This window comes from Dryobates pubescens, chromosome 21 (assembly GCF_014839835.1).
Source record: "Dryobates pubescens isolate bDryPub1 chromosome 21, bDryPub1.pri, whole genome shotgun sequence".
Taxonomy (NCBI): domain Eukaryota; kingdom Metazoa; phylum Chordata; class Aves; order Piciformes; family Picidae; genus Dryobates; species Dryobates pubescens.
In genome coordinates, this window is record NC_071632.1 from 10,360,133 (window position 1) to 10,378,204 (window position 18,072).

Consider the following 18,072-nt stretch of genomic DNA (forward strand, 5'->3'; position numbering starts at 1 on the left):
GCATCCATCCACTTTTCAAGAGGGCTGTAATCAAGGAGACAGAGTCCAGAAGAGCACAAAGGTGAACAGAGGAACTGAAAATGTCACAGACAAGGATTTGAAGTTCTAGAGAAGAGGATTCTGCTACAGCCTTCAAGTATGGAGAGAGGCTGCTGCAGCAAGGCAGGGAACAATCTGCTGCTGGGCACGTGGCTGAAACTGGGAGCAAAAATGATTCCCTCTGAACTCTCCAAGCAAATGGACAGCTCAAGGTTGGAAGAGATCCATGAATCTAGAATGCTTTGAGCTGGAGCAACCTTCAGGGATCACCCAGTCCAAACCCCATGCCATGGGCAGAGACACCTTACACTTACAGTTCAAACCCTCATGCAAGCTGATCTTGAACACCTTCAGGGATGGGGCATCCTCAGCCTCTCTGGACAACCTGTTCCAGTGCCTCCCCACCTCACAGTGAAGAAATTCTTTTAACATTTGATCTAACCCTGCACCTCTTACAGCTGAAAGCCCCTTGTCCTCCCTCCAGGCCTTAGTAGGAAGTCTCTCTCCACTGCTCTTTAAGTATCCCTTCAACTGTCAAAAGGCTGTAATAAGGTGTCCCTTAAATCCTCCATCTTTTGAGGACAAAAAGATGGTCCTGGTGGCCCACCTCCAGTTCTGCTGGTTTCCAGGTGTCTCACATGGCTCTGCCCATGGCACCTTCTCCTCTCCCTTCACGCTGCCTCCGGCAAGCCTTCTGTTTCCATTTAGTCCCAGCTCTGAGCTCCGTGCTGATGATTCATGGCTCTGCCTTTCTATTCCTGGACTGTCTCCTGTCCAAAATGAAGTCTCAGCTTCTTTTCCCCTCCAGCATTTCAAGTGTGCACCCACAAGCCCCAGCTCAGCATGATTACAGGGAGCTGCTGCTGATCCCAGCTCTGGCCCCTCTTCCCCCAAGCCCTGGCTGCCTGAGGACATCGCTCAGATCCTGCCTTTGAGCCGAGGACATGACTCAGACAGGGAAGAGAGGTCATGGACCCACCTCCCCTCTTCACAGCCTGGCTGTCCCCAAGCCCCTCAGAGCAGAGACACAGCCCCCACCACCTAGCCACAGACCCTGAGCCTCCAGCCCCTCTCATCCCAACCCTCACGGTCACCCAGAAAGCACAGAACAAGGCCCATTCCTATGCAGGCAGAGCTGCTGCCAAAGCTGCCTTTCCAACCTCTCCCGCTCCAGCAGCCAACCCTCCCTTTGTACCCCCTCCAGGTCCTCCTCTTCTGTCACGTCAACTGCAAGCTGCTCATCTTCACCCTCCCAAACTCCTCACACTCTGCAGCTCTACCTCCTCCCCGCGCCAAGCCCACCGCCTCCTCCCGACCCGCCACAGCCTCTCCCCTTCTCAGCTGCCGCAGCTCCAAGCTCCTCTCTGCTGTCTCCCCTCTATACTTGGGCTTTGCAAAGAGCTCTCCATGAACAACCCAAAATCTGCTTCGTTATCCTCCTTCAGATTGCTCCTTGAAGCTCTCCTGGGCCTCTGTGCTCACCAGAAATGCCAAAACCAACACAAGCTGAGTGGCTGCCATGGAAAGCTGATGCCCATGAGACAGCCCATGCTGTCCCACCGTCTCTGAGTGCTCCCCACTTGCTCATCCACCTTATCTTCACATAAACCACCTGACCCCTGAGGCAGGACTGTCCTTGTCCTGTGCCTCCACAACATCTTCTGCAGGAGGAACCCCACCAGCCAAGGCCCCAGGTGTGACTGCAAACACCAACACCAGTGGCAGAAGCAGCAGACTCACACCCAACCGTTCCCCAACAGAAGTGTGCAGCGTTCAACCCTGCTGCACCCACACTTTGCCCACCTGGGACAGCACCAGCCTGGGCCACCAGCCAGCCCCTACCTCACTGGGGCCACGTCCCATGTCACCCAGGGCAGTGAGCTGGGACAGGAGGTGATGGACCCAGAGCTGGTGGCTCCCAGCAGCCGAGGCAAAGTGCCGGGATGACAGCAGGTTTCATCACCAACGATGACAGGGCAGGGACAGGATCTCACCCATCACCCCAGGCAAGAACTTCACCAGTGACTCACATGAAGAAGAGGTCCCAGTGCTGAGCTGCAGCCCCACAGCAGTGAGCTGCTGAGGGTGGAGGCAAACATCCCTTTCGCTCCTGTGCCACCAGCTGGGTCACGCTGTGCTCTTTTCTTGGGATTTGCAGGAATTTGGCAACAGCAGGGACTGGCCAGGCCTGGCTGACACTGGACACAGGTCTGAAAGTCACTGGGGCAGGAGAGGCAAGAAGGCACTAAAGGACACATCTTGAGTGGACAAACCTCTTTCCAATAGAGAAGCAGCCCCAATGACCTCCAGTTCTAGCCTTGCTGCCCCAGAAGACTCCTCATTCTCACCACATCTCAGGAAGCCCACTTGGAAAGATCCCAGCTTCAGCTCTGCTCAGGATGCCAGCACCTGATAGGAGGACATCAGACCACAGATGCCTTCTTCATGCAGGCAAGAGACCCTCACTGCCCAAGACTCAAAGGTGCCTGCAGAGAAACCAGACCTGATCCATCAGGAGCTTGGGGAAACCTCCTGGAAGCAGGTTGCAAGATCTCACAGACCAGCCACCAAAGACCAACCATGCTCCAGCTTCTCCTGGGGGGTCCTCACTGGGCAGAGCCTCAGCCACTCCAACACAAGCAGATCTCACCCTGCACTAAATACAGCTCCCGGGCACAGGGTCACCACCACTGCCCCTGTTCCAACAGAGGCCTGGGCAGCTGCTGGGCAGCAGGACATTGGTCAGGTGCAGAATGGTCCCCAGACAAGCAAAAGACTCTGTGCAACCAGGCGTGAACCTCCCTGCTGAGAGACAGCGAGAGCTGCAAGCTTCCCTTGGGTCAAGGGAGTTTGAACAAGCTCAGGAAAGAGAAGCCACCAGGACTGAACACCACAGAGAAACCACATCAAGCTCAGGACACCAGCCAATGTCCAGCAGAGACTTGGAGGAACCATCCCTGGAACATGTCCTGACAGAGCCCAGAAAGCAGCTCAAAACCGATCCCAGCAAAGCCCAGGCAGAGCTCAGCTTCTACCAGAGCAACCCCTGGAGCCTGCTCACCACACAGCAACCAGGGGGGAAGAGCTCCCCAGTCCCTCTGAGCAGCAGCCACACTTGTGTTGGGTTGAGGTAACTGTGAAACCACAGTCCCAGAACCTCCAGTGCTCCAACCAAGGCCACATTCCAATCCCATCCTTTCCCTGCAGCGCTCCTCCACGTCCCTCCCAGCTTCTCCTCTTTAGCCACAGCAGAGTTCTTGCCCCCGCAGCACCAGAAACCTCTCACCATGGCACCTGCAACTTCATCCTACTCATTCTTCAGTGATCAAGATCATCCTCCAGGATTTCTGCTCCAGCTTCATCACCTCTCCCAATTCCTGTCAATCACAGCACCCATTTCTTTCTCTGATTTCCTGACTCTTCCACAGGATCCTGTTCTTGAGGTGGAATTTCTACAAGGTGAGAACTTCATCTGGCAGAGGTAGCTTCAGATGACTGGGGCCATGATACCAAGCCTCTTGAATGCAATGGCTGTGTCTGTCCCAGCAGCAACAGGTCTCCCCCAGCCCTGCTTCTGCTCCATCCAACGCTCCCATGGGGCTGAGGTTTTCCCCTCACAACAGGACCTGCTGCAGGACTCTCCCCACACAGATCCTTCTGCTTGTGCCACTGAAATGGAGATGTGGAGCAGTGCCAGCCCTGATGGCCCCTCTGCCAGGCAAGAACAGAGTGCCTCTCCTTAGCCACCAAGAAGCAAGTTCATGTTCCCTCAGGAATCTCTCCTGGAAGTCTCACCCCTCACCCCAACAAGAAAACATTTGCTCCATCCCCATTTTTGTGTTCATCACCTTTGCACCTCACTCCCAGCAAAGCTCCAGCCCATGGAGTCAGAGTGAGTGCTGGTGGCTCAGAGGTTTGCTGCTCCCAGAGGAGCAGAGCGTGGCTCCTGCCACCATTCTCGGTGTCTTCCCTTGGGACCAGAAGCAGGTCCCTGGGCAGCTCTGCAGAGGTGGGATGGCAGAGACACACTGGCAGAGCAGAATGCTGCTGCCCAGAATGGTCATCTCCTTCAGGCTGATCCAGCTAATGCCGGGCTCCCCACAGCAGGGCCAGAGCCCCCCCAGCCTCCTCTCACCATCCCCAAGCAGATGCAGCACCCACAGCAGCACCTGCCTCAGGTTCTGCTTGGTGAATCAGAGCAACCAGCTTTAAAAGCCACTGGGAAAGGATACAGAGCAGAGCTGGACAACTTGGGCTGGAACACAAAGAAATGACAAGGTTCAGCCAATCCAACCCATCAGAAAGAGACAGGAAGGTGACCTCAGCAGCTGGGAACACAGAAACCCCAGGTACCAAAGGGCTGCTTAGAAATGCACAAGAACATCCAGGGTGTGGGAAATGCTTATAGAAAAAAATCACACTAAATATTAATAACAGGATGGCAAACTCCTGAGGCAGCAAGGGCCTGGCCTGCATCTCCAAGATGTGCCTCAACCAGATCCCTTAGACTTGGCCAGCTGGGAAACAGCTCCAGTTCTGGGATGGGAGCATGCACACCAAGTGGCCCAAGCCCACCCTGGTCTCAAACTCAGCAATGCAGCTGGACACAGAGCGCCACAGAGCCAGGACTCAGAGGTTACTCCTGCCAAGCTCTCCACCACCCTGCTACCAGCAGATCCTTCGCCAGGGCTTTGCTCAGTCTCTGCGAGAGACACCACAGCTTAGAATTGTTAGAGTTGGAAGGGACCTCAAGGATCATCTAGTTCCAAACCCCTGCCATGGGCAGGGTCACCTCACACTAGATCAGATTGCCCAGAGCCACATCCAGCCTGGCCTTAAAAACCTCCAGGGATGAGGCCTCCACCACCTTCCTGGGCAGCCTGTTCCAGTGTCTCACCACCCTCATGGTGAAGACTTTCTTCCTAACATCCAAACTGAATCTACCCATTTCTATTTTCTTTCCATTCCCCCTAGTCCTATCACTACCTGACACCCTAAAACATCCCTGAGGAAGGTCCTGCTTCCTAAAATGCAGGAAGGAATCTAACCGAGTTTGGAAGTGTGTTGGAGCGGTGTGAGAGGACAATAAAGGGACTGCCACCACTACAGGTAAAGCTCTGCCTGCCCTCACTCAAAGATTCCTGCTCCTGCTACCTGGCCACCAAAGTGCTCCCACAGGGCTGCCAGATTCCTCCTGGCTCTTCCCAAGAGCTGAGCCTTTGGGTGGGCTGCAGACATGCGCACGGCAGTGAATGCATTTCACAACAGCTCTGCTGAGGGATCTCACCTACCTCTCCTCATCCACCTCCTCCCTCCTGGCCTGGGTGACTTTCCACATGCAGAAGACCTCTATGTAACCACCTCCTCAGCCCCACACTGTGATCCTCCTCCTGCTTCCCCACCTCCCTGGCTCTTCTCCCCTGCTCTCAGTGGATCCCTGTTGGATCCTGATGTCTCTGCAGCTCACAAGTTCCCCATCCTGCACAGCCCTGCAGGAATCCTCTGCTCTGTCACATTGCTCCCCACCTGGAACCCGTGTTTTGGTCACCTCTGGAGATGCTCCTCTCCGACAGGAACGAAGTGCTGTGCAATTCCTGTGCTAATTACAGATTCTATTAATACAGCTCTGGCTATGGGCTGCTCCAGAGCCACACAGTTAGAGGTTACATTTATGACAAGCTGGGCTTGTGCCACCCAATCCCTGTGGTCAGAAGAGACCTTTAAGATCAAGCCCAAACATTAACCCAGCATTAGCAGGCCACCACTGAACCACATCCCTCAGACCTGCAGCTCCCCATCATCCTGCTCCGTGCATACGGAACCTTCTCTGGAGCTCGGCAGCTTGCAGCAGGCTCTGGGATTTGGCAGAGGAACACGTCTGGGATGAGGGAAGTGTTTTCCACTAGCCCCCTGAAAATCTGTCCAAATTTGGTGGTAAGAAACTAATGAAACCCCCAGGTCCTGCCTCTGATTCAGCTGAGGCTGGCAACTGCCCAAATCTACCACCATGCCCAGCCCTGGGTGCCCAGGAACCTTCCCCTCCACCATGGCCACTCAACAGAGCTCCAGAGACATGAAGGAGATCAAAATGAAGCTGATTTCCCCTTTCTCCTGCAGTGACTGTGAACAACATTTCCATGCAGGCCTGGGAGCAGCCTCAGGCACCAGCCTCACATGGTTTTCACACCATCCCTGACTCCAGGGCTGAGGCCCCACGGCTCCCCAGCACCCAATCCATCCCCTCCTCAGCGATGCCTCTGCAGCATGAGGCACAAACCACGAGGCTTCTGCAGAAGACACCTCCTGCTGATGTGTCCCCCTCCTGCCAACGCTGCCTGGGGGTGAAGAGCCCAGGGAAGCGATGGCCACCCCAGCTCTGCCTTGGGCACGTGGCTACCACTGCAGAGAGGAACTGGCCCCAGCTCTTTTCCCTGCTAAAAATGAAGGGAACCTGGGAGGAGGACAGGAGCAGCCTCACAGTGCCCTGAACTCGCTGTGAGGAAGTGGGATTTGGGATCTCACTGGTAGCTTCCACAACGGATTTGAGGATCAGCAGCAGTCACTGGAGTCACAGAGTCTGAGCTTTAGATCAAGAACATCAACAAATCCACCAGCAAAACCCCCTCCCAGCAATCTGCACCCAGCCCAAACCATGCAGTTCAGAAGGAACTTCACACCTCCAGCAAAGCTCTTCCAGCCACTAATTACCCCACTGCTAATCACCCCACCACTGCTGGAGCATCTCAAATGCTTGGGATCTGCTGCAACAGCTGCACCATCAGAGCACAATGTTCACCAGGACCAGGATCCGACCTGGTGACCAGCAGGGAATGCAGCCAAGGAAAGGGAATCTGTGGGATTCCCACTCCACAGCTGGGAAACACAGAGGGAGGAGGAGGGCAGGATCGTGCTCCTGTGCTAGTTCTGCCTCAGACCTCGCCACGGGATTACAGGAGAAGCTCCAGTCCAGCTCTGGGGAGCTCCAGCAGCTCCCAAGCCATGCTGAAGGAACGCTGCTTTCACACCTTCCTCTGAGCAACAGCAGAAAAAGCACCACCAGAGGAGTTGCTAAGAGACGCACCTCAACGCCAACGTGCCCACCACCAGCCCAAGCCATCCACATGGTGCAGGGCAGGGTGCAGGTGAAGACAGAAGGACCCAGGGGACACATACACACCTGGTACCCCACATGCCCATGGGCAGGGGACAAGAAGCAGGAAGCATGGGGGGGTTGGCAACCCACTCTCTGTGGAGATGGCCCCTGAGCACCTCAAGAGCAGCAGACCAGCCTCATACAGTTTCAGTGGTGTCCCACAGAGTATCACAGGCAGGATCAGATCACATCAGCACAGCTCTTTGGCCCTCAGGTCTTCGCTGCATTCAGCACCAGAGACACAAACAAGGGAAAGCTGAGGACCTCCCTGAGAACAGACAAGAGGTGGTCTTCCTCTACCAGGACAACCCTGACCTCCACAGCTGGAGCATCACTAGAGTTCCAGTGACATCCCGTGGCACTGCCCTCCCACCATCTCCAGGACAAATCCCTGCCTTCTCTACCTCATTCAGCTCTGTTAATCAAGGGCTTTATGTGGCAAGGGACCTTGTGGAACACTCAGTAGTGAAGAGAAACCCCCTCCTTGTGCTGGTTTTATGTTTGCCCCACTCTGATCCCAGCATGTCCTTTGTCCCTGCACAGTGAGACAGATGAACCAAATCCCTGGATCGACATCCCCTCAGCCATAAAATCCATCAGGTTTGTGTCAGACCTTCCTGCCTCTCTGCTTCCCAAAGGAACCATCCCAAGGACTGACGTGGGATGCGGGCATCTCCAGAAGAGCTCAGGGAAGAAGTGTGGCCCAGGCTGCCACCCCCGCGCAGCGTCACCAGCCTGTGTCTGCTGCCTGCCTCTGCTGCCTACACCCACCCACTGCCTGCCTGCACTTACCCGCTGCCTGCCTGCACCCACCAGGCTGCTCCCTGCCCGCACCCACCCCAGCGGGACCCCCACGCTGCTCTCTGCCTGCCCCCACTGCATCGCTGCCTGCGCCCCCCTCCCCCATGTCCGCACCCCGCAGCGCTGCTCCCGCCGCCCCCCCAGAGCCGCAGCGCCGGTACCGGGCTGGTACCGGGCTGGTACCGGGACCAGAACCGCGCACGCCGCCACGACCGAGCCCACAGAACCGTCGTGGCGGGAGCGGCCGCTCTGGGAGCCCCGAACCGAGACGCAATTCCCGGCACTGCCCCGGCCGCGGCCCCGCGCTGAAGGGCAACCCCGGCTGCAAGGGCCGAAGGTTTAGGGTCACCCGGAGCCAGAGGGGCCGTCCGGTGCCGAGCCGCCTCCCGGCCCCGCACCAACCCCGGCACGGAGCCGCTGCCGCTCGCTGCCCAGGCCCCGGCTCGTCGCCCCCTGGTTCCGCTGGCCGGCCGCTCCCAGCCCGATCCCCGTTCCCAGGGCTCGCCGCCCCTCGCCGCGGCTCCGCGCCGCGGCGGGGAAGGACGGACGGAGGGACGGAGAGACGGACGGACGGGACTGCCGGGCCGCGACCACCGGTGCTGCAGGCCTCGGGGCGGGGGCGGCTGCGGAGAGACACCCCCCCCACCCCGCTCCCTCCCGCACAGCGCTGCGGTCCCCGGGCCCCGCCGCCCCCCGGCACTGCTCCCACAGGCCTCGGCCCTCCGCCCGCTTCCCGCTGCGGCGGCGGCGGGGCCCCACGGGCAGGGCTCCAGCCGGGCCCCGCGGGCAGGCAGCGGGCGCGGCCGCCGCCCCGGCAAGCACCGGGTGCAGGTGCAGAATGCCCAGCGAGGACAATGGGCAGCGGCGGCGGCCCGGTTCGGTTCGGTTCGGGTGGGGGAGGCGAGGCCCCGCTTTGCCCAGCGCAATTCAGCGCGGCTGGGCTTGAGGGACCCCGGCCCGGTTCGGCGCGGGAGAGCCCGGCTGAGCCCGGCTCGGGTGGGCCCGGTTCGGCTTCGCTCACCCTCGATGGAGATGACATGCTCGCGGATCTGGCTCTGCAGCGCCAGGTCCTCCACGCGTTCGATGAGGTCGTAGATGGCGTAGATGTTGGGGTGCACCGACTCGAAGCGGCCGATCTCCGCTCGGATCGCCGCCGAGTTGGACAGCCCGAACTGCGGCGGCGGCGGCCCGCCGGGCTGCGGGCCCGAGGGACCGGGCACCGGCACCGGTACCGGCCCGCCCGGCGCCGCCAGGCTCTGCTGCTGCGGGCTCTGGCCGGGCCCGCCCTGGAAGTTCATGGCGGTGGGGCCGGCGGTCAGCGGCGCGGGGCCGGCAGCTGCCGCTGCATGGCCGCGCTCCGGGGCTCCGCCGCTCTGCGGGCTCTGCCGCCCCCGCCCCGCCGAACGCCCGCCCCGCGCCGCCGGCAGCGCCGCCCGCCCCGGGACCGCCCCTCCCTGCGTCACAGCGGCGGGAGCGGGACCGGCCCTGGGGCAGAACGGCTCGGGTCAGCGCGGGGGGGATGCTGGGGTCGCTCCCCGCCATTCCACCGCTCGCCGAGCGCCCCGGCTGTCCCCCTTCGCTGGGGTGCCTAAGTGGCCTGAAGGCACCCCAACAGTTCCCACTCACGGGGAGCCCCAAGGGCAGTGCCAGCCCCGTGTCCCACACACAGACCCCCCCGCAGGCATACCCCTTAGCCTGGCCTGGGGATCCCCCTGTGCGCACCCCAAGCCCTCCTTGCTCCAGCGCTGCCACTCGGCTGCTCCTCGGGGGCGACTCCGTTGTAAGCCCCTCAGGCTATGGCTGTTGATGGAACCAGGAGGGGAGGAGGAGATTTGTTATGCTGAGGGTGGTGAGAGCCTAGCCCAGGTCACCCAGAGAGGTGGGAGATGCCCCATCCCCGGAACCATGCCAGGTCAGATTGTTCGTGGCTCTGAGCAACCTGCTGCAGATGTCCCTGCTGATCGCAGGGGTTGGACTGGAGGATCTCAGGTCCCTTCCCACCTAAACCAGTCTGGGATTCCATGATTAATGAAGCTGTGGAACATGGCTGGTCCCAAGAGGTTTCTGGATGGTCACCAGCCACTGCCCTACCACGATGGTGTCACTTATGTGGTCACCACAAATGCTGGCATCTGCTCAGATGCCCTGGGGCAAGACACAAGAGCCATTGATGGGTCCATCTAATGAAGCCACAGGCAATTGTGGTGATCAGGTTCTCCACACTGACAGCCCTGTCACTCTTCTTGGGCAGAGTGAAGCCGACCTTGACTGCCCATCCCTGAAAGCAATCTGGGAGGGGTGGCCACAAGAATGGAGAGGCTCCAAGCAGGCACCATGCTAGCAGCATCATGAGCAGCAGCATCCTGGTGGGCACCTCCTGGCTGCCCAGCCAGGGCATTCCCTGGCAGGCATTCAGGGAGCATCTTCCAAAGAGCTGAGAGATGGAGGAATGGAGATGGGGAGCACTGGCAGCTGAAATGAGATAGGGAAATGAGAGGAGCACCAGCTGAGAGAACAAGGTCCTAATAAGCTCCTCCCTCAGTCCTGCTGGGACCAAAACCTTGTGGGGCGGCAATGGCCTAGTGGCCAACACAACTGGGGGGCTGGCTGGGGACTGGCTTCAACCTGCTGCCTTTCTCAGAGGTGATGGTAGGTAAGGTTGGAGGAGGAGGAGCTGAGGCAGTGGGCACACAAGTTTCACATCCTGAGCTGCAGCACCTAGGCCATGCCCAGGGCTTTTCTCCATGGAATCACAGGATTGGATGGGCTGGAAGGGACCTTAAAGATAATTCCACTGCTACCCATGGGCAGGGACACCTTCCACTATACCAGGTTGCTCGAGGCCCCATCCAAGCTGACCTTGAACACCTACAGGGATGGGGGCACCCAAAATCTCTTTGGACAACCTGTTCCTATGTCTCACCACCCTCATGGTGAAGAGCTTCTTCCTTACATCTGATCTGAGTCTCACCCTGATCAGTCTAAAGCCATCGTACTTCATCCTGTCCCCTCCCACCCTGGTTCTACAGGTTCCTCTCCATTTTTGTGCCTCTGTTCCTGAAACCTCTGGCTGTATTTGACACCAAGAAGTGCAAGGGAGCCCGGTCAAAATCCCTCTGGAGGTGCTGGTCCCTCTGCCCCACAAGCTTGTCCCAGAGTAGAGGGTCTCCATGTCCCCTTCCACCACACTTCAGTCTGAGATGTCTTCTCAGGCATGTTTGCCACAGCAAGCATCTCCATGCCCAGTGCCACCAAAGTGGTTTGGTTCACTTCCTTTGGTGTCATCTGCAGAGGGTTTTCCAGTCGCACCTCCATGAGAAGAGACAGAGCAATGTGCCAAGAGTGCCCTGGGGGCATCTCCCAGTGTTAGAACATTGATTTCATCATCTCCCAGTGAGGAAACAGCTTTGATGGTTTATCTGCCCAAAACAGCTGTCTTGGGGCTTCCTTCTCACTCTGCTGTCTCCTGGGAGGGCAAGGACACTAAGGGGCTGCAGGTCTGGCACATCTCTGGAACCCAGCTGTCATTCTGCACCACCATCCATGTGGGTTCCCAGGAAAAGGGCTGCACTTTCGCTGCATCAGCAGAGGACCCATGGCTCCTGGGGAGCTGCCAGAGCTCCATGGGGAGATCCCTGAAATCGTGCAAGGTCTGGGCATGTCTTCCTGCCAGGGTGGCCCCTTTCTGCAGGCACACACAGACAGACAAACATGAGGAAGAAACCAGCCCCTTGCTGTCTTCTCTCCTTGTCCTCATGCTGCAGCAGAGCACTGCCTAAACCTGGGTGAGAAATGGAACCTGGAAAGCCCTCCCTGAGCAACCACATCCATCCTGTGGACACTAGTGGGGCTGTGGAAGCCCACAGGAGCTGCTCAGCTGATTCTAGCAGAGCTGGGTCAGATCCACTATGGCTGAAGATCTCAGCCTGTGCTGGGCTCCTGAGGTCAGGACCCTGCATGAGCCCTGCCATGGATACTGTGGGTGGGACAGGAGCTGGTAGGAGCTGTGAGTGGCTGGCCCCCAGGCAGTGATCACAGCCCACAAACAGAGGTGGCACTGCCAGCCCCTGGCATGGTTCTGCAGCACTTCAGGAAGCTTCACGGAACAAAGTCCAGTAAAATCACCAAAAGGGAAAGATTAGGGAAAAAAATCAGGAGCTGAAATGCACCCCCCAGCAGAATTGCCTGGATGACCAAGAGAATCCCCCTTGAAGGCATCAGAAGCCTGTTCCCAGGCTGCATTCCCTCTGCTCCTGCAGTGCCAACAGGGCTGCTCAGTGGTGGCCAGGAGCTCAGCAGAACATCCGTTGCCCAGTCACAGGATCCCCCAATCCCAGTATGGTGCAGGTGGAAGGGACATCTGGAGACCACCCAGTCCAACACCCCTGCCAGAGCAGGGGTGCCCACAACAGCTTGCCCATGGTCACAATGTCCATGTGGCTTTGGAACCTCTCTAGACAAAGAGACTCCACAACCTCTCTGGGCAGCCTCACACCAAAGCAGTTTCTCCTTCTGTTCAGATGGAACCTCTTGGGTTCCAGTTTGTGCCCATTGTCCCTTGCCCTGTCGCTGGGCACCACTGACAAGAATCGGACCCCATCCTCTTGCTCTCCTCCCACCGCCACCTTTAGCTCTTGATGAGAATTGAGAACTCCTCTCAGACTTCTCTTCTCCAGGCTCAACAGCCCCAGGGCTCTCTCATTTGCATCTAAGTCTCTCCAAGACTCACATCCTCTGTGCCCTTTGAGTCGTCAATCCCCTGCTATTCATCCCAGATCCCAGGGATGGGCAGTGCCAGGACCATGAGCCATGCCCAGACTAGCACAGCCAGGGTGGCACAAAGAGTGCATGGGAACAGCTCCTGTGCAGGCAGCAACATGGCTCCAGGACACCCATTCACATCTGTACTCAGGCTCTGCTTCCCATAGCTGCTGGTCAGAGCAGACCCATGACAGGGAGCAACTTTTGGTATCACAGAATCAGCACCCTCCCCCCCAGTTTCCACTTCTTCTCAGGGGGGTGCAGAGCCAGATGGTCTCCCCTCACCCTCTTTCTCCAGGTTGGGCACCCCCAGCACCACTGGCATTTCAACTCTTCTGTCTGTTCTACCCTGCAAAGCCCCTGATGTGGTGGCACCAGCATGGAGCATCCACAGCCCAGGCTGGGCAGGGGCAGTGAAATGCAGCTGAGCCCAGGGCAGGTGAGAGTTCCATCAGAGACCAGGTTCTCTCCACACATTGATTTGTAACCCCTCCTGGGGTGTAAAGACAGCAAGCAGGGATGTGCCACCCACTGGTGACACGGGGGCTTTGCTCTGGGTGGAAACCACCCAGGAAGGACCTCAGGGGTGACACAGCCATCGATGGGGCAGATCTGCCCTGACTGGGGCTGGGGCACTGCTGAAGACTCAAAGCAGGGCTTTATGAGGAGGTCTGGGTGGATGGATCCCTCCTCCAGCCATGGCACCCAAGACATGTGCACTGACCCAGCACCTCTGGCTCTGGTGTAGACACTGAGGGAGGGAGAAGCTGCACCCAGGGATTGTCAGCTTTTGAGGGAAGCAATCGGAGCCTGCGCAGCGCCTCGGAAAGGCTCCAGAGGTGGCAGCTACAGCAGCCAGCCGTGTTCAGGGGGAATTACTGCGATGCGAGGGCTCCTCCTGCCAGCAGGAGAAGCAGAGCTGCTGGCTGCTGCACAAACCCAACAGCCAGACATGTTTCCAGAGGAGGTTTGGGCAGGTTTGCTCTCGGAACATCCTCAGCACGCGAACCCAAGCTGAGCACTGCTGTGGTGGCCAAATCACAACCAGAAACTTCACTTCAGTGCCAGGATAGACTTGGTTGTGCTCTCCAGGCCTTGATGCCCCCTTAACCTTCACCACCTCCCTGTGGCCAACATGCTCTGCCCAGGGCTCTACCTGCCTCCCCTCACCACATCCTTCCTTTTCTTCCTGCCTTGCTGCACTGAGGCATCCCAGGACAAAGTCAAGGGCATGGCCTCCATCACCCAAGAGAGGTGGCCTCATCCAGTACCTCTAAGGAAAGAAAAGCCTCAGAAGGAGTGCTGCACGGTTGGAGTTGGTGATCTCCTGTTCCCTTCTCATGGCCACAGCCCTGGGTGGCCCCAAGTTGCTCCTCCCTCGTGGCCCACCCCGTGGGGTCAGCAGCTCCTCTTCCCAACCCCCAGGACTCTCCCTTGCTGTAGCTTCTGCTGCCAAACTGCAGCTCCTGGCAGTAGCTTGCTGGGGAGGAAGATGTTTAGGAAAGAGCTGTCAGCTCCTAGTCACAGCCACCATGCTCCTCGAGCTGTGGATCAGGCCTGCAGCTTCTCAGCAGCTCTTTAATCCTGCTCTGGAGCTGGGAGGTGGCAGTGTGTTAATCCTGTCCCTGTCAGGATGGCTGTCAGGGATCCAGGATCCTCTCGGGCTGCTTTGCTTTCCCTCTGCTGCCTGCAGCTCATGCTTTGGGTGGAGGATGTCTGTAAGCTCATGGATTCTGACTGTTACCCCAGCACTGCCAGGTCAACATCAAACCATGGCCCTCAGCACCACATCTCCAGTGCTTTGAAACCCCTCCAAGGATGGGGACTCTATTTGCCCTCAGCCTCCTTCGCTCCAGGCTCAACAATCCCAGGTCTCTCAGCTGCCCCTCACCAGTCCTGTTTTCCAGACCCTTCACCAGCTTCCTTGCCCTTCTCTGGACCTGCTCTGGCCTCACAATGACCTTCTTGGAGTGAGTGACCCAAAACTAACCCCATGATTCAAGGTGTGGCCTCACCAGCAACCAGACTTGGTGGGAGGGACAATCCCTGCTCTGTTCCTGCTGGCCTCACCACTGTTGATCCAAGCCAGGATGTGGATGGTCTCCTTGGCCACTTGGTCACACCCTGGCTCATCCAGCCAGCCTCTGTTGACCCACACCTCCAGTGCATTGTCCTCTGGGCAATTTCCTGCCACTCTGCCTCCAACCTGTAGCCTTCATGGGGTTGTTGGGACCCGAGGGGAGGAATGGCACTTGGCCTTTCTGAACATCATCCAGCCTGATCTGGCTGGAGCAGCAGCACCCCAGAGTTGGCTGTGGTTGTGCTGTTCCAGGAGAACACTGCAGACCCAGAGGCTCTGCAGCCCTGTGCAGCAACAGACATACAGAACACAATCTGCTCATCTTACCCCAGGTTGAGGGGTGAGGATCATACTGTGAAAGGACACAGAGGGAAATATTCAACAGTTCTTGAATCAAGCTGAGAGAGATAAAAAAGACTCAATCTCTGGCAGCTGACACCAGGCACATACAGGCTGAACTGAGGCACAGGATTTGGTGGCTGGGGATGATTAACCACTGGGTAAAACACAGCAAAGCTGCACAGCTGCAGCTGCCTGCAGACCAGGCTGATTGCCCATGGCCTGAAGTCACAAATCCTGATCCTGCTTCCCACACAGCCAAGGGATTTAAATCTGCTGCATCTTTGGCATCCCTGACCCAGCACTCTGACATCCTGGGCTGTCATCATTCTTTCTTTGCCCATTGCTGCAGAAGCCTCTTCTCCAGATTCAGGAACGTGCTGCACCTTTGCTTCCCCTCGGTGGGTCTCCAAAGCTGCCTCCTTTACCTGGGCTTTCAGCTGAATCACCACTGATAAAATCCTTCCCTGACATGTCCACCAAGTGGGAACTCCTACAGGTCCCAGAAACTCTCCCAAACACCCCATGCCAGGGCTGGGCTCATCCCCCTGTTGCTTCCCTCTCCCCAGATGTCACCCCACTCTGGAATCCAACCTCTTCCCACTGGGTTTGGCATTAATGAACAGGCTTTTCTTTGTCACAGAGCTGCACAAGCCTGGGTGCTGGGGACAAGACCAGGTCTGTCAGGTCCTGGACCACATGAATTGTTTTTTGCTGGTTTTGAAGGATACTTGATTAGTTAAGGAAAGATACATGTGGAGGCTTCAGTGCTAAGGATGCAAAGACTCTTTGTTAGTTACAGATAACAAGGTTGTGCTTAAGTTGCTGAGGTGGCACAAGCTGCCCAAGCTAATCAATGTTAGTAAACATTTCCAACACAAAGACTCCACTTGTTTCTCTACTGCCAGTGTCTCACAGCCAAGGAGAGAGGGGAATCTTCATTCCTTGTCCTACAGCACCTATCATTGTGCCGGAACATTTGGTTGGGCTAGCAAAGCCCCAGTAGCATCACCCACATGCCCATCACCCAGGACCTGGTCAGAAAAATCAACCAAGAGGTGACATCACCCAGAGCCAGCCGCGTCCTGAGCTGATCCGCAGCAGCGTGGGCAGCAGGCGGAGGGAGGGGATTCCGCCCCTCTGTCCCCACCAGCAGTGCTGGGGCAGCTCTGGAGTCCTGAGCACAGCACAGACAGGGAGCTGTTGGAGCAGGGCCAGAGGGGGTCACAGCAGCGCTGGAAGCCCTCTGCCGTGAGGCCAGGCTGAGAGAGTTGGGGTTGCTCAGCCCGGGGCGCAGCAAGCCCCAGGGCGGCCCCGCGTGGGGACGGAACTACAGCTCCCGGCGTGCCCCGCGCGGCACCGGCACACGCGCGCAAGGCGAGACCGGTAGTCCCGGCGTGCCCCGCGGCCAGAGCACGCGGGGCGGGACTACAGCTCCCGGCGTGCCCCGCGGCGAGGCGGAAGCGGCGCGATGGCGGCAGGTGAGGGGCCCGCACTGGCCGGCTCCGGCCCGGCGGGTTAAGGGGCTCCGCTCTACGCCCGCAGGTCGGCAGCGCCGCCGCCATGGCGCTGATCGAGGGCGTTGGCGATGAGGTGACCGTGCTCTTCGCTTTGCTGCTGGTCGCCCTGGTACTGGGGCTGGCCTGGGCCTCCACCCGCGCCCCCGAGCCCACCGCCACGCCCCGCGACGCCGCTGCGCTACCCGAGGAGGGACCGAGCACTGCACCGGCACCCGCAGAGCATAAGGCCTCGCCGGCGCCGGCGGCCGCTTCTGCAGCCGGAGCAGCTCCAGATGAGGCGAGCGGGCTGGCGGCGGGGCTGCGGTCCCGGGATGGACACGCACCGGCGCAGGGCCCCCTCGGGGAAGGGGACAGTGACCCCGCCGAGCCCACCATGGTGCTGCGGCTGAAGTTCCTCAACGACACGGAGCGGCTGGCCCGTGTGCGCCCCAGTGATACCGTCGGGGCCCTGAAGAGGTGAGGGGCAGGGCAAGCCGGTTCTCCCGTGGCACCGGGCGGGGCTCTCCCGGCTGGGGGCGGGGCTGGGGGCGGCCCCGAGCCCCGACGGTAGCTCCTCCATGTAGCGGCTCGGAGCTGCCGCTTATGCCGTGGTGCGAGTGCTTGTGCCCGTCGCCGGTGGGGCCACTGCACAGCCCGTCCTGGCAGGCACCTTCGCTTCTGGTAGCGCCCGGAGCAGCTGGTGGCGAGAAGAGCGTGGGTGGCCAAAGTGGGCACACTGGTAGCTCCTGGGGTGGGGGAATCGTGGCCGGAGCGGTTGCTGTCCCGGTGACGTCTCCCACCCCGTTCCGCGCCGCAGGGCCCATTTCCCCGGGCAGGAGCAGCAGGTGCGACTTATCTACCAGGGCCAACTGCTGCGCGACGACAGCCAGAGCCTGGCCGCACTTCACCTCGCCCACAACAGCGTCCTGCACTGCCACATCTCCCCGCACAGCCCGGGCCCCGCGCCCGCCGGCCCCGGCGCCTCCGCCGACCCCGTGCACGCCGCCCTCAACGTGGGCAGCCTGATGCTGACGCTCTTCGTGCTGCTGCTGGCTGTGCTCTGGTACTTCCAGCTCCAATACCGCCACGTCTTCACCGCAACTGCCACTACCTTCCTGGCCGGCCTCACCCTCCTCTTCAGCTTCATGGCCTTCACCATGTACCGCAGATAGCACGGCCCTGCTCCCGGCGGGACCTGCCCGCCGTACTTGAACCGGGGGGGGGGGGGGGGGGGGGGGGGAGGGGGGGAAGGGGAGAGGAGGGAGGGGTGAGGCAGTCAGTGCCCGGGCAGGGGACTGGCAGCCTGCCCGCAGACCACGTGCTGTGCTTCGGGACCGGCCAGCGCTGCCACCGGAGCCGCTGCGGGAGCCAGCGCTGTGCTACCTCGGGGGGTGGGGGTG

At 59.2% G+C, this 18,072-nt stretch overlaps 2 protein-coding genes across 3 annotated transcripts in view; one reads left to right on the forward strand and one right to left on the reverse strand.

The window, feature by feature from the left end:
• AGAP3 (ArfGAP with GTPase domain, ankyrin repeat and PH domain 3) overlaps positions 1-9,411 on the reverse strand; it is a 102,032-nt gene extending 92,621 nt beyond the window's left edge. The window contains exon 1 of one of the 2 annotated variants that reach the window (XM_054171176.1): positions 9,015-9,411. In XM_054171176.1, the coding sequence (XP_054027151.1) occupies positions 9,015-9,291 (277 nt within the window). In that variant the 5' untranslated portion in view covers positions 9,292-9,411. The remainder of the gene's footprint in view (positions 1-9,014) is intronic. The other variant, XM_054171177.1, reaches the window with a different exon arrangement.
• Positions 9,412-16,606: 7,195 nt separating this feature from the next.
• On the forward strand, positions 16,607-17,884 carry TMUB1 (transmembrane and ubiquitin like domain containing 1). The gene is made up of 2 exons (XM_054171180.1): positions 16,607-17,149; positions 17,490-17,884. Exons 1-2 carry the CDS (start codon positions 16,737-16,739, stop codon positions 17,842-17,844), a joined length of 768 nt encoding a protein of 255 aa, XP_054027155.1. The 5' UTR covers positions 16,607-16,736; the 3' UTR covers positions 17,845-17,884.
• Positions 17,885-18,072: the final 188 nt, after the last annotated feature.

Bases quoted from the DNA above. Each gene is read 5' to 3' on its own strand.
- TMUB1 (XM_054171180.1), top strand. From the start codon at position 16,737: ATGGCGCTGATCGAGGGCGTTGGCGATGAGGTGACCGTGCTCTTCGCT. The intron at 17,150-17,489 runs GTGAGGGGCAGG...TCCGCGCCGCAG, and splicing joins ACCGTCGGGGCCCTGAAGAG to GGCCCATTTCCCCGGGCAGG.